Source organism: Rhinopithecus bieti, unplaced genomic scaffold (assembly GCF_001698545.2).
Source record: "Rhinopithecus bieti isolate Rb0 unplaced genomic scaffold, ASM169854v2 scaffold_7684, whole genome shotgun sequence".
Taxonomy (NCBI): Eukaryota; Metazoa; Chordata; class Mammalia; order Primates; family Cercopithecidae; genus Rhinopithecus; species Rhinopithecus bieti.
The window spans coordinates 869,751-886,040 of NW_016806071.1; the positions used below are offsets into that span (position 1 = coordinate 869,751).

At 43.0% G+C, this 16,290-nt stretch overlaps 1 protein-coding gene across 5 annotated transcripts in view; it reads right to left on the minus strand.

Moving 5' to 3' along the window:
• JARID2 (jumonji and AT-rich interaction domain containing 2) overlaps positions 1 to 16,290 on the minus strand; it is a 284,760-nt gene that overhangs the window by 123,336 nt on the left and 145,134 nt on the right. The window contains exon 1 of one of the 5 annotated variants that reach the window (XM_017874508.1): positions 1,547 to 1,729. The exons of the other annotated variants lie outside the window; for them this stretch is intronic. Within the exon in view, the coding sequence (XP_017729997.1) occupies positions 1,547 to 1,613 (67 nt within the window). The 5' untranslated portion in view covers positions 1,614 to 1,729. Of the gene's footprint in view, positions 1 to 1,546; positions 1,730 to 16,290 lie in introns of those variants that run through there. 5 annotated transcript variants of the gene reach the window in all.

The following is a 16,290-nucleotide window of genomic DNA, read 5'->3' on the forward strand; positions in this document are numbered from 1 at the left end:
TTTTTGAGAATTTTTTCTAAGACAGATAAATGAGCCCAACATGTGGAAAGTCTTGTGTTCAGATAAACTGACAGGCCCAAATCTGATTTCTCATCTCACAGAATTTGCACTCCTCAAAGGGAGAGGTCCATGAACACAGCACGTTCACAGATAGCTAATGATACTCTTCTGCCTTCAAGTAATTACAAGTGTGTATGTATTTAGGTCTCTAAAGCTTCCTATCATCTTTACCCCACAAATGTAAGGTACCAAAAGAAACCAGCTATCCAATTTGAGCCAGGCTCTCCAATGATAGGCAAAGCTGCTGCTTTTACTCAATCGACAAGTGCCATAAAGTTATCGGTTTGTGTACTAATCTGTAATGATAAACAGGCAAAGCTCCACAAACTTTGTGTCCTGATTGACACCATAATTTGTACATAAATAAACAGCCACACCCTTTGCCCTGAAACCTCTCCGGGCTGCCTTCATTCCCTAGGATAAAAGGAATCTCTTGGAAGTTCTAAGTTCTGTTTTCTTTGTAGCATGACTTGGAGGGACAGTAGTTACCCAGTTTCCTTATTACCTCACTCACATATCAAGAAATCAACTGCCCTCCCACTTTTCAGATGAATATATTCAGAAAGGATTAAGTAGTCCATTCAAAGTAAAAAAACAAAAAACCTGCTGACAACAAATAACTTTAGAAAGGCCTACTGCCTACCAGAGAAGCATTCTTTCCACTACTGAAATATAATGCATGAAAGCAGTACAGAAAGCATCACTATAGGAATGTGGCTATGGAATCTGCTAAGATTTGAGGCACCAAACATTGAAGGTTCCTCAAAATCATCTGTGTTTACAGACAGTAATGCAGACATGAATTAATGCATGAAATTCGGGAGAAGAATCAAGAGCACTAGAAGTTTAAAGCTTTTAGGTCTCAATCTAGAATCACTTCAGATCTCAGGATCTATTTGCATGCCTCAGTTTCCTCCATCTTTCAAGGAAAGAAGATGGAGGTAGAAAAAGAAAGGATTAATGGAAATGAAAGCAAACATGCTGTTTATGAAGGAAACCAGAGCTATGGTGAGGATGAACTAATTAACTTTAATCAAACATTTATTTTTAAATGCTGGGAAATGATCTAATAAATTAGAAATAAAATAAAAGGGACCAGCTATAGCTGGATGGCATTCAGTCTCCAGAGAAATGTCTACATTCATACAAGCCTGACTGAAACTGCAGATTTGGCCAAAATGGTCAACAGAGCTTAATGCTTTAAGAGCGACATTAATTCTCTCTTGTAAATTTCCACAGTGCCTTTGCAGGAGCCACCATTGCCCCAGGGAGGATATCAAAGCTAAAAGAATATTAATATTAAGCAAATCGCAACACTTTTTACATAGTCTCTCATATATATATATATAGCACCTTGCCATCCACAATGGATTTAATCAGGACCCCAGCAGGGAAACCCACAAAGGCCTATTTCTCCAACAAAAGCCATACCAGCCTGAAACAAATCTAGAGCTATTTGGTTTGTCTTTTATTTATAGGAACAGACCTTCTATCCCAGGTTCCTCAAGATAAGCCACCAAAAACTGCACCTGACAGACCCGTGGAGCAGCCATCCTCAGAGCCGGATCATTGCAGAGAGACAGAGAGGAAGAAGGACAGAGGGAGGGAGGGAGGAAGAGCGCAGTGAGGCAGGCTCCGGAGCACTTGTCAACAATCCTCCCCTGTACGTAATAAGCAAGCGGCAGTGCAGATTCCGCGCGGCAATAGGACGGCCAGAACAGCAATGGGGCCGAGGGGGAGGGGAGGCAGCCAGGAGAGAAGGTTATTTATGTGCATGGGAGGGAATCGAACACCAAAGAGGAGGGGTCTCCGGCTGGCTCCCCCCACCCTGATAAATTAAAATGAGAAAAAGGAAAAGAGCCACTAGCTTTTCATCCTGCCATTTCCCCAACCTGCAATGCAGACAAATCCGAAGTATAGAATTTCTGACATATGGGGGGGAGGGGGACATTCACAGTTTAATTGTGCACACTTTTGTGTCCCCAGCCGGTCAGATGCCCCCACCCCATTGCCAAGCACACCCCACCCCAAGGACAGCGGGCTCCAGGGCGCAGTTTCAATGGCATCCCTTTTTAATATCATAATCTGTGTCATTCAGCACTTGCCTTTTATTTATTTTTATTTGTTTTTTTGGCTGGGAAACCTGGGCAGCTCTCCAGACAGACTGCAGAAATCTCCTTCCACATGCTCCTCCTCCAGCCCGCCCTCCCCCTTCCTCCAATTCCAGCTTCCAGGGAGCCTCATTACTTATGAAGTGACCGCATGGGCCACCGCCGCCCCCACCAACAACACAGGGGCACCCCTCCCCCTGACCTGCGCAGGCCCCTCCCTGAGGCACATAAATTGATCTAATCTAATCAAACAGAAGCTGTTTTCTCTCATTGTTTCTTGAGGATCTTTCACAGAACCGGCTCTGTGGTCTGGCAGCTGCTGGGAGGGGTGAAAAAGGCAGGAGTCCAACTGAGGGCTGGCCAGCTCCCTGGCCTCAGACAACTGGAGTACACATCTCCTTTCATATGTTATAGCTTTTTGATTTTTAAAGTCAATTCTCTTGAAGCCTTTGAACTTCAACCAGCAATGATAATGTCCAAAACACATGCTCTCAACACTACCACACGCTTCTCTTCATGCCCTTCCAAGGGGAGGAAGACGGTGGCCAAGCCCACATAGCACTGGAAGTTCTCCTGAGATGCATTCAGAGGAACTGGAAACATGCCTTACTAACACTTCCAGTTTCTTGTTTCCTAGTTGTTGAACCATCTAACTAGGCCCTTCTGGGTTCTCATACTACACACACAGTAACTTATTTATACCGCACAAAAACCCTGAAGGTAGATATCAACTTTGCTCAGGAGTGAAGTCACCCAGGCTAGCAAGTAATCAAGGCCAACTGGATATTCTCTCCACAATGGCCAACTCTTGTTTTGTAAATCATTAAAGCTCATGTACATGCCAGAACTTCTTACATCAAAAATATATAAACATCAATATATATACATATACATATACAAACACACACACACAGAGACATCAGGAAGGTAGAATATGGTCCTCCTTAGTGTCTAGTTGATATCCACCACTTTAAAATCAGGATTATACATAGGGCCTCAGAGATACTCTACTACAATTCCCCCACGTAATAGATGATGAAGCTGTGGCTAAAAACAAGTTTGTCTCTTAGCAAAGGTCACAGAGCTAGCTCGTATGTCTCAACAGACAGAAGGCTATCCGAGAATCCAGTGGCACTGGGGAAGAAGGGGTGGGGTAACCTCAATATACAATTCCCTACAGAACACAGAGGGCTGGAAAAGAGTTGCTCTCCAATAGTTCCCAGGGGAGCCCCCAGGGTGAGCCCCCAAAGCAGACCCTTATTTAGTGCTCTACAGTGCAGCATGCTCCTGTTAACAGTGAACAAGTGTTTGGCATGCATCCCACTGCAGCATAAGTCATACAGAATCAATTAAAGGACATTCAGGGGATGACTATTTGGCCTTTTTCCTCTTCCTTCTACTGGGACACGTCTTTTGGCTCCTTCAGTGATCAACAGCACCCAAAGCACAGAACTGGAAAGGAGACCTGAAGCAGATATTCTTATGAATGCTAATTCTTAGCAAGGTTAGTAAGAAAAGTAGAAACCCTGAGACAAACAGTTGGCCAGAAATGAAGTTTCAGAATCATGTATGATTAGTGGTTTTCCTGAACACCCCCAGTTCTGTCACTCAAACACTGAGAGTGCACACAGGTGTCAGCAGTAATAAACACTATCTGCCCCTTCCCTATCTCCACTGCTTCCTTCTCTTCTAGTCAACTAAAGAGAAACAGGTATTTAAATTTTAAGAAATAAGAAAAGCCTAACCATCATCATTACTTCCTGATCATGCAGGCAATATTTCCTAAAATACAGTACATGCAAGTCAGTCCTGTGTCTGTCCGCCGGGAAGGAGACTTAACAAAACTCTCCGTTGAGAATACCCGTAAGTTTTAGCCTGTTTAGATGAAATGTTGGTCCCCGACTAAAGAAGAAACACGCAAACTACCATATTAGACTTACAGCATCCTCTGGAAGGCCAAGAATAACACTAAGAAATACGTTCCATTTAGGAATAACAACACAACTTGCAATACTTAAAGAAAGAGGAGAGGGCTAAAAGACTGGGGAAGAACTTTTCTTTGCTCCATCCATGTTCATTAATAGGACGAAGGCACCACCATCTAAGTTTCAATAGTGGAATATCAGAGCAAGTCATAAATCTTAAACGAAAGTCCTCTGGGCAATCAGTCCACTCTAATTTTGAAGGATATGAAGAGTATCTGTGAACCCGCAGCCAAACCCAACTACTCAAACATAAACTAAAGCCTTGCCTATGTGCTAACTTTTTTATATTATAACATAAACATATATAAATAGCACTTTGTTTCACTGCATTTGATTATAAACTTTACAAAACAGTTCCAATGGGACTTGGGCTTTTTCCAACTCAACATCAAGTTACTAAGATCTATCCACAACCTTGCTTATATCTCTTGCCTACCGATTTTTCATTATTATACAAATGGAGTAGTTATACTACTACACAACTGATGAATGGTGGGTATTCCACCATGATTCTCATGTCCAAGGGCATCTAAGGTGCTTCTAGTTTATTGCTATCGTGAACCATGCTGCAAGTCCTCTCTGCAAGTCTCCTGGAAATCATGCACTAGAGTTTCTCTTAGATATTTAGGACTGGAAGTGGTAGATATCCTTGGATATGCAAATGTTCAAATTTACAAGTTGAATGGCAAATCAGTTTCCAAAGCAGGTGTCAACTTTTGATTTTGCACCAGTAATGTTACCACTGTAATCTCAAAATGTTTAAAGACCTTCTATAACCTGTCACAAGAGAGACCTCTAATTCAGGAGAAGTCAGAATTTTCAGAAGGGATCTCATATTCACAGAAATTCTATGCAGCCAACTAGGTTCATGGCTGCCATCCACCTAATTATCACCTCAACCCCAGGACCAATCCAGTTGGTGCCTAGGTATTTCAGTACCATACAACTAATAATTTCCCCAAAACTACTAATCACAAAGGAGGGGTAGGGTGGTGTGGATTATCGTGTGATAGAAGAGAGTACAAGGTTATGGTGCCAGATAATTTCACATAATACAGAATTTTAATGGTCACACAGCATTGCCCATGTATTTGTAATGGTATTTCTGTATTATTTGGATGAAATTATGTAGTACTGACCACATCACACAGGGTGTGATAGAAGTCAATGCAGAAAGGTGATCTGCTGTGCTAATATTTGACTTTCAAAAACATTAAAGTGTGGGCATTCTATGGCAGCAGTATAGTAATAATAAATATTACTTGTTGGAATTTTATTTAAATAAAAGTTAATACGCTGGCACTATACCAACCAGAATTAGGTACACACAGAGTCTGGCTTGAACGCTTTCCAAGAAAGCTTGGTAATTCCTGAAACACCAACAGTGCTGAACTCTGCCAACATGACAAGGCCACACTGTACAATTATAAAATAATACCAATAATTACAAGAACGTAGTAGGGTGACCTGGACTGGGTGACAGTATGCAAACTTGTGAAACTAACTGGGTTGTTAATACTACAATTAATGTACTCGTTCAAATTCAGACAACACTGTAGCCCTCCTTATCTGCGTTTTACATTTCCAAGGTTTCAGTCAGCCGTGGTCAACCAAGGTCTGAGAATAGTAAATTTAAAAATCCCCAAAATAAACAATTCATAAGTTTTAAATTGCACAACATTTCGTGTAGCGTGCTGAAACCTTGAACTATCCTGCCCAGGACGTGAATGATCTGCACTGTATAGTATTTATGTATAGGAAAAAAACACAGCATATATAGGGTTTGGTAATAGCGACAGTTTCAGGCTTCCACTGAGGGTACTGAAATGTATCACCTGTGGATATGGGAGGACTACTGCATTCTCCATGAATTTTTTAAATTAAAAAATATTGACTTACTTGATAAACATCTTGCACTAAAAACCTTAGTGGATCACAGCACATACAGCTATGATTAAGAATGATTAAGAAAAACCATAAGACTTCTCTCTGCCTCAGCTTCCTTGCCTGTTAAATGGAAATAAGGACAACACTGGTTGGGGGCATTAATTACACAAAGGGTTTGTGAAACACTGTAAACATATAGGACTATCTACATGCATTCATAAGCTTCTATGGTAATAAAATACCCAAATTTTGGTTCAATATATCTTGTTGGCTTTTTGGTTGGAAGAAGAAACACATAATAAAATGTACTTAACATATTTGAAGGTGATCCAGTTAATGAATTTTAAAAGGTGAACACAGAAATAATGCCAAGTCAAACAAGATGATCAACCTTTTTCAGAATATTTTGAAAACATTACTTAATAGTATAAAGTAAAATTGAACCAGAATCACAAAAAAAGCTGTTTACCTACTTAGGAATAGTGAAGAAAGGAAAACTGTATATTAAAAGCGCTGAGGCCAGGCACAGTGGCTCACGCCTATAAGCCCAACACTTACGGAGGCCAAGGCAGGCGGATCACAAGGTCAGGAGATCGAGACCATCCTGGCCAACATGGTGAAACCTTGTCTCTACTTAAATACAAACAATTAGCCAGGCATGGTGGTGCATGCCTGTAGTCCCAGCTACTCGGGAGGCTGAGGCAGGGCAATCACTTGAAGTCAAGAGGCGGACACTGCAGTGAGCTGAGATCTCGCCACTGCACTCCAGCCCTGGCAACAGAGTGAGAATCAGTCTCAAAAAAGGACTGGGAGTGGTGGCTCACACCTGGAATCCCAGCACTTTGGGAGGTTGATGTGGGCAGATCACCTGAGGTCGGGAGTTAGAGACTAGCCTGACCAATATGGAGAAATCCCATCTCTACTAAAAATACAAAATTAGGCCGAGCATGGTGGCTCACACCTGTAATCCCAGCACTTTGGGAGGCCCAGGCAGGCGGATCACATGGTCAGGAGATTGAGATCATGCTGGCTAACATGATGAAACTTCATCTCTACTAAAAATACAAAAAATCAGCTGGGCAAGGTGGCGTGTGCCTGTAGTCCCAACTACTCAGGACTCCTGGAGGTTGCAGTGAGCCGAGATCACACCATTGCACTCCAGCCTGGGCAACGAGCAAAAATTCCATCCCCTCCACCCCAAAAAAAAGCATTGAAACAAAAGGCTGATAGGTCAAAACTGAAGAGTGAGTAATCACCTTTTCAAATTTCTGACTCTGACAAAAGTAGTACTCTCGTGTGCTGCTAGTGTGATTAACTGATAAAATCTTTCAAAAGAGCAACTTGGAAATGGAGGCTAACAAATCTGTAATCTGGTAATTTCTAGAAATTAATACTAACAAACCAATAACAGAAGCAACGATTTGCTTCTAATAATTAGTTTGTTGGTTAATACAACAAATTAACGACAGAAGCGAAAATTTAAATGTAGCTTGTTTTAATTATTTTGTCTTTGGTTTAAATTCTATGTCCATTTCAAAAAAAAAAAAAAAAAGAATTCTTCTACATCAGTTTCCTGAGCCATGCAATAGACCAATCAGCAATGCTTTGGTTCTGAATTACTGCATATAGCCACTGGGGTAGCTGGGTTGAGTCCTACATGTGCCGCAGCTGACACATTCTCTCTATTACTTGACCCTTGGAGCTTTAAGGCCTCTGCACATGCTGTTCCCTTTTCTGACTATTCTCTCCTCTGCCTAGAGAGCGTCTGCTCTTCTTTCCATTTGACAGGTGCTATTCCAATATAATTTCAAAAGGTACGAAGGTAACATTTACTCAACTGTCATGTTCCTTCAAGAAGAAGATTTAGTCTTGATCATCTTTTGTTTTGTTTTGTTTTGAGCCAGGGTCTTGCTCTGTGTCCCAGGCTGCAGTCCAGTAGCGCGATCTAGGTTCACTACAGCGTCGACCTTCCGGGCTCAACCAATCCTCCCACCTCAGCCTCCCAAGTAGCTGTACTACATACAGGGAGGCGCCACCACACCCAGCTAATTTTTTATATTTTTTGTGGAGATGGTGTTTCACTATGTTGCCCAGGCCTGAAGCGATCCTCCCGAGGCACCCCAGCCTCACAAAGTGCTGGGATTATGAGCGTGAGCCACTGCATTGGCCTTGCTCATCTCAATAACCCTCACAATGCTGCAACGCATTTATGCTGTTGAAGAGTAAGCGGTGTCTCAGGGCCAATCCAGGGCTGCGTAAGCCTGAGGTGCTCTTATCTGGGAAGCCCCACGCTACGTACAATGCACCTAACATTCAGCATTCTCTGGGAAAGGCAAATGTGTCAAAAAACTCTTCATCTCTTTATGTTTGAAATTATTAGACTAGAAATAGCTCATATAATTTACAATGAATTATGATATCTCAACACTCACTGATTAAAATGAGAAATTCCTAGGAAGTAGAAGACCTCATCTTCAGATTCTGAGATGAAATAGAATTTCACGAGCACTGAATATAACACGCAGAAATCTACACATATAATGTTTTCTAGATATTTAGGTCTTTATTAATTTCAATTTTCCAATTTTTGCTTCTTTGTTTGCAGGCTGATTTTGTTTCTGTAACTAAAGCAGTTTTGTGTCTTTCTCAAAATACGTGCCTTTTATATCCTGCTAACATAACCTCATTCTGTTACTAAACATTTAAATAAATGTCAAAACTACCTAGAATCCTCCTCCTCTTATTTACGCAGTGAAATCATCCAAGTCCCAATATACCAGTAATCACTGTTAACAATTTCGTGTATATTCTTCCTGGCATTTTCCTTAAAAGCTTCATATATCATGGAGAAGACCAGAAATAACCCAAGTGCTGTGATAAATATGGAACACCATTTCTGGTATTCTCTCCAGTGGCAATCTTTACAGTTTTCTGAAATCTTGAATTTTTCCACAATTCAGATGACTTTCTTTAGTAATATGCTGAAAGGAAATTTTAAAATTTACATGGTATCACAGGGAAACTGGCTGTGTCAACAGCACAGAAGTAGAGTCAATCACAAGAGAATTACTCAATGATGGAAATGAGATGGAGCTACCAACATTATTTACATGGAGCTAAGGGAAAACCTAGATAAGGTAAATGACAAAGGCAGACAAAGATAATTTTGAACTCAGCAATAAATTGCTAGGTTGTAGTTCATTATATTCTCAATATAGTGGCATGGATACCATGGGAAAACATATTCTAACATTGCCCAAAAGACTAAAAGGCATTTGAGTAAAATATCAATTTTTTTTTTAACTTTGTCAGAACTGTCTACATAATACACCATGAGGATAGTTGAAAGACTACCCAGGAAGACTTCCTGCCAAAAGCAAGAACAAACAGAGCATAGGGATACACGCGAAGAATTTTACCACCATTTCATGCTTATCCTGTCTCTATGGCGACATTAACTTGATTCGCATGCCTTTTTAATTTTACATTAACCAAAACCAAATCAAATACAACATTCAGTCTGTTGGCCAGCCATGGTGGCTCACACCTACAATCCCAGCACTTTGGGAGGCCGAGGTGGGCAGATCACTTGAGGTCAGGAGTTCGAGACCAGTCTGGCCAACATGGTGAAACCACATCTCTACCACAAATACAAAAATTAGCTGGTCATGATGGTGGGCGCCTGTAACCCCCACTACTGGGGAGGCTGAGGCATGAGAATTGCCTGAACCTAGGAGGTGGAAGTTACAATGAGCGAAGATCGTACCACTGCACTCCAGCAGCCTGGGCAACGAAGCGAGACCCTGTCTCAAAAAAAAAAAAAAGTCTCTCAATCACGACAGCAAAGCTCCAAAAGTTCAAGCAGCACAGGCAGCTAGTGGCTACTATATATATAGGACAACACAGACACAGAATGTTTCCAACATCACACAAAGTTCTGCTGGGTAGGAATGACCTATACTGCTGACCATGCTGACCAACATGTCTGCCGCCATGTCTGCAGCAGTCCCTCATCCCTCTGCTGTCCCCTGTTACAAGTTTAGAACCCCCTCCTCACCACCTCCCCCATACACTGGGCAAGTCAGACAGAAGGTGAATCCTTTTCAGGGGGCAAATGCAGCAGCAGGCTGACAAATCACCTTAAATTCAGTAGCAGATGGCTCGAGGTGGTAATCAGTCTAGCTTGCAGGGGAGTGGAGAAGGGGAAATAGAGACTGGAACTGTTAAAGAGCCACAGGCTTATTCAGAAAACTAAAAACTGTAGGGAAAACTTCACACACAAACGAATATCCCAAAGGGTGATTTTTATGAGAAATGGTTTTAGGCCACCTTACTGTGGCTGGCCAGTAAAGGAAGGACAGCAATCATCAACTAACACTCTGGACAAAGTGCCACTAAAACCTAGGCCGAGTTGGACTCACATTTTGCCACCTCCAGACACACACACACACACCACTCTGGGATCACTGTATTGGTGCCTTCACAGACCAAAGGACAGGGTCAGTAGCTATGAAGGGCACATTTCCTCCAGAATACTTCTCATTCGCTTCCCTCCAAATTCTGCAAAATCATGCAAATGCTTCCCTGACCCCAAAGCCTGAGAGAGCTAGCAAAGTGGGAGAGCAGGAGCATGCCTTCAACTTCCTGATGCCACTCACCACCGAAACAACACCAAATGGGACCAAGAGATCCAGTGTTTTGTTTTACATAAGGAGGATGCCAGTGAAGGCATCATTTGCTCACAGACATCCAGTTACTGGTAGAACTAGAATTACCATCCAATGTCAGTGCCCATTCCAACATATCAAATTTTTGATGCATTCAATATTGCTTGAGGTGGCTACAGTCCAGGAATTCTGGTTTAATATGATTTGACAGATTGCAAAGTGAATGGTTGCATAACACAGCCTTTATCATTTCTAAAAAGCTGCCTAAAATAGATAGGCCTTAAGAATTTTCTTTTGTTGACCCTAACATAGAGCTTGTCCCCATCACATGCTCTCCCACAGTCACTTTCTCCCCTCTGTCTGTCTCGGGCCTCCCCGCTGACCCAGCTGGAACAGATCTAGCCTCCATTACATACCACATACTGGCTCTGAAACTCTCTGCTAGGACTCCTCAGAGACTTCAGAATCCAATACTCTGTGCCCTGCTAAGGGTGGGGTACCCCTCCTATACAAACCTAACACCAACTACGCCTACAGGGCAGCTTTCACCAACACCACTGAGGATGCCTTGCTGGTGAAAACTAGAGAGGCAATCCTTCCTTCTATGCCTGTCAGAGCCGCAGTGCTCTCGGCTCGCTTGCCAAGTCCTAGGGTGAGGCCTAATTACAAGACACTGGCATTCAGAACCTAGGAAGGAGGCAAAGCAACTTGAAAACCGTTCCTTAGGTGTCCTGCTTCATGACAAAGCTACAGCACAAATAGGAAGTCATGGGGTAATGTATATCTACAACCTCAGTAATGATCACCCTTTTAAATGTTTATATTCTTCCAGGCACTAAGAACCTGAAATAAATCAACTGCATTAATCATAAGAATAACACATCTGAGGGAGGGGAAAAAAAAGGAGTATCTCATTTTCTGAGATGGAAAACAATAAACAAACCAAACAGAATGGTGGTATCAAGTTTGATGGTTCTTTGAACCCTTGGTGGGACCTTGGGCTATACTTATAGGGATGACAGTCTGATTCTTCAACAATTTCCACTAGCAGAGCTGGAGGACTGTGGCCTACTGGACCCTAGCTGGCAGGAGGGTAGATGCCCAGCCATTCTCTCCAGGAAATCTCTGATGGTCTGTATTCACAGCTCCAGGGACAACCCAGCCCACCTTCAGTTTTACAGAGCACACACGAGAAGGCCCAGCTTGCGTTCTCAGAGATGTCCTGAGCTCTGTCAACAACTGCCTACCCCGACAAAAGGACAGGCAATCCCTTGCACAGAGGTTCTCACAGAGGGGCTAAGAAATCGGCCAGCAGGGATGTCAACATCCACTACCAAGAACAGCCACTTGATGGCAATCTTAACCTATTCCCTTGGAATTCGTCCATAAAGGGAGACCCCAGAAGGCTAGAAGCACCAAGCATGAGCTGCACAATGTGGACAGTGCTAGGAACGACGTCCCTGCTTGACCTGAGTGTGCGGCAGTGCAGCGATGAAAGGATAAAGAACCCCACACCAACATGCTCTGTTGGGTTCTTCTCCATCTCCAGGCTTCTCTGGGGACTAGGCAGAAGTGGCTACAGGCTCTGCAGTCAGACAGCTCAGGAGCATGGAAACCTCTTGAGCTCCATGGCACATTCACCTTGGGTTTCTCGTCAGACTGAAATGCAAGTGAGACAGATGGCAACAAACATGAGAAGAAATCAATGGCAAGCTCCTCCTCCTTACCGTGGAAACTTGTTCTCTGAAATACGGAAGGGGAGGAGACAGGGGGTGAAAAAAGTCGACTTTCCTTAGAAGGTGGGACACCTGTTGAATAAAGCACTCAAGCACTGCCCTCTTCATTTAAGTTGTCCAAGAAGGAAACTAAAAGCCATGTGCATCTCGTGGGGAAAAAAAAAAGGCTCTCCAGTTAAAAACAGAAATACACTGTAAATTGCTGCTCTACACACTTCTATTTTTGGTAGTAGGAAGATGAACTGAAGTGCTCTCTGAAACATCAAAACATCAAAGGGTGGGAGGGGGTCCACACCATCATATTACCATAGAATAGTCCACTGTCTTAGCTAGGATAATGACACGTTTCCGCAGAGGGTTCGACCTCACTTTGTGTGGTGGTTTCCCAACTCCTGGCTTCTCCATTTATAAAAAGAGTTCAGGCAGAGTGGAGAGTTTGCCAACATTTTCCTCAGAGGGATTCAGAAAGTGCCAGCTGAGAGCCTTCCAGCTCACCCTTTAAAACTCTGTAACACTTTCCAACTGAGCAAACTGGAAGGCCCTTTCAAATGACACTAGGAACAAAGTCATCTCACGGAGGTTACACTGCTGGGGGAGCCCCTAGGGAACAAATCAGTCTAGATTCATTGTTCTAAATTCACTCTAGAAGGTGACAAGATGCTATTTTTCAAATATGCATTCAAAAGCATGGGTCCCTTGGTGAAAACCCCAATCACATGGGACGGAAGGAGACTATCAAAAATAACAGGGTTCCAGCCTGGGCAATATATTGGCACCCCATCTCTACCAAAACATTTAAAAATCAGCCAGGCGTGGTGACACGTGCCTATAGTCCCATCCACTCAGAAGGCTGAGGTGGGAGGATTGCTGGCAGCGGTGCGCGTAAGCTGCAGTGAGCTGAGATCGCACCACTGCACTACAGCCTGGGCAACAGAAAAAATAAAAACAAATAGTTAAATAAATTGATTAACTATATAAGACAGTTAAATAAATGATTGCAAAATGGTAGACCTTGGACTGCCTTCATGTATTAGATGGCAGCATAACTTTGAAAGCCATGGAAAGCTAAAAGGAGACGACCACTTCAGAGACTGTCAGAAGCCAGCCTGGGAGCCTCAGTGCACATGGCCTTTCCAGTCACCAAGATGGCAGTACCAAGCATGACCAAGCACCCACCTATCTGCAAAAAGAAAACAGGGACTCATTTAAGGATTACCCAGATGACAAGGGCAGGGCAGATCACACAGGAAGACAACCTGTATACAGAAAGAGCTGAACCAGCCATTAGCTCCAAAGCATAAATGAGGCAAGAACACTAGTAACAGGTCAGGGAGAAAAGCCATGAGGTCTGAAGGCATGCAGGGCATGAGTTACCCTGAAACACAAGAGACAGCTCTCCTTGGATGTCAATGGCAGGGTACAGGTTTGGCCTTGCCAATTTATAATCAAGGATGGGATGTCACTGGCAAATGCTCTCCCAATAGGCAGGTCCAAGATAATAAAATAGCTCATGTTTCTCTCCTCATCCCCACACCTCCTTGAAAGACAGACCTGTACTGTTTTTATGATCTTTGGGAAAGAAATTATGAAGAAGCTAAATCTGGGACTCTACAGAAACATCTTAAAGCCTAAAGAGGAAGCTAGAAGGACAGATGCGATTTGGCAGCAGGTGAGCTTAAAAATCAAATTGTAAATTAAGGGATTTGTGGACTGTAGGGTAATTTCCCAAAAGCATATCTAGTAATCACTCTTCTGGCTTTTAAAGATATACCATACAGGACTCTCAACACTTAATGTGGCTCTAGTAATAACAGGTTATTTCCAAAAGCTAAGTAAAGGGCCCTCTACATTTGAGGGAAATCAGATCGAAGACATTCACAAGCACAGCAAAACTACCCTAGTCCATTACAATAAATCTGATAGTAATTAAAGCTACTTAAATACACATATCACAGAATTTGAAGATTTAGAAAACACATGAGGTCTTTCTCTAGCAGGGGACAATATCACTTTACAAGAAAGAACATTAATAAATCCTATTCACAAACAAGTCACCTCTGGCTGTAGGAAGCCCTATATGGTAACCCTGCAGGGTCTTTCCTTTCTATTACATGTCAAGAATAAAAAATGGCTGGGAGTCACAATAGGCAGATAAGATGAATTACCGTTTAACAAATAGGATTCCCTCAACCTCAAAAGTCCTCAAATAATTCCACAATGCTTCCCCAAATAATCTATGACAACAGAAACATCCTTCCAGGGCCATCACAACCGCCATCCCCCTCTCAAAAGCAGTCACTCCATCCAGCCTTCTCAAAGGTCAAACAACTTTAAGGTTTCCTGACTTATCAGGAAAATGTTCTAGTATCACACAAGCAAAAAAGAAAATATGCTGCAGATTAACATGGAGGTTAATTTCATCTACAGTTAGAATGGAATAAAACTGTCACCATCTCCAAGGCCTGCATAGACTGTAATGTGCTCCCCACAAAGTCTTCTGTTGAACCTCTAACCCCTAAGGTCCATGAGGAGGTGACAAAGGTTAAATGAGGTCATGGGGGCACAGGGCTCTGACCTGAGAGGGCTGGTGTCCTCGCATGAGGAGGAAGACTCAGAGGAACCAACCAAGAAGAGGGAACTCAACAGGAACCCAGCTGGCCAGCACCTTCATCTTGGACTTAAGGGCTCCAAAACTGTGAAAAATGGAAATTTCTATTGTATCAGCAGCCCCGTCTAAGGTAACTTATTATGGCAGCCTGAGCTGACTAATATACAGACTTTCACCACAGCCAAAAAAAATATGATTAGCAATCCTATCCCACCACGGGCACTGTCTTTGCATCCTCAAGGGCGACAAAGAGCGCTCATGGGCTCCCCACAGGATTCAATCTAACTAAAGACACACTGCACTAGCAAAAGACTATTGATGTCTCTATAGAGTACCTCTGGGGAAAAAAGCCAAGTCTGGGACCCTAGTTCCAGAATTTCTAAGTATTAATTTTAATACACACCCAGGCGAGTACTCCGAATATTCACAGATTAAAAACAGTGGTGGCTAACGTGCCACATGAGAAAGGTGACACTGAAGACAGTCAGAATGAAGCCTGCTCCAAAGCCCATCTGCTCCGACTTTACACAACAGTTCAGGACAAAAACCATGATGCCAGTTTAAGAGAGAGTCTGACTCTGAGAATGTCACCATCTTTCCAATCGCAGGGTTCTTATTCAAACACTGTGCCTACATGAGCCACTTCTGGAGCTGCTAAGGGGACGCACATGGGCCTCTGGCCTTCAGGCACTTTCAGCCCCAACACTCTCAGACACCCAGCACATTCTGGACAAACAGCAAAAACCCATCGATAAGCATAACAGCTCTTAAAAATAGAGACAGTGGTATTGACAAACTCCAAAATGAGCAAATACATTTAAAGAACTCAAGTGGCCAGGCAAAGTGGCTCACGCCTGTAATGCCAGGAGGAGGGAGGATCACTCCAGCCTGCGTGGCAGACCAAGATTCTGTCTCTAAATAAACAAACAAACATGTCAACTGTACTGAAGGGAGAAGGAGGAACCGTTTCAGGGTGATAGGATCGTACTCTACCTACCAGTCAGCTGGAGTGCTGCTAGCTCGGTTATATGTGTACACTTGTCTCAAGATACACTCGAGATATGTGGTTTCACAGGCTTTCCTCAGTTTAAACACATACACATACACACACCCACACACACACAGAAATAGAGAGAGGGAGACTGGGAGAAGGAGAGGGAGAAGGAGAGGGAGAAGAAAGGAGAAGAAGGGGGAGGGGAGAGGGAGAAGAAGGGGAGGGGAGAAGGAGAGAAGAAG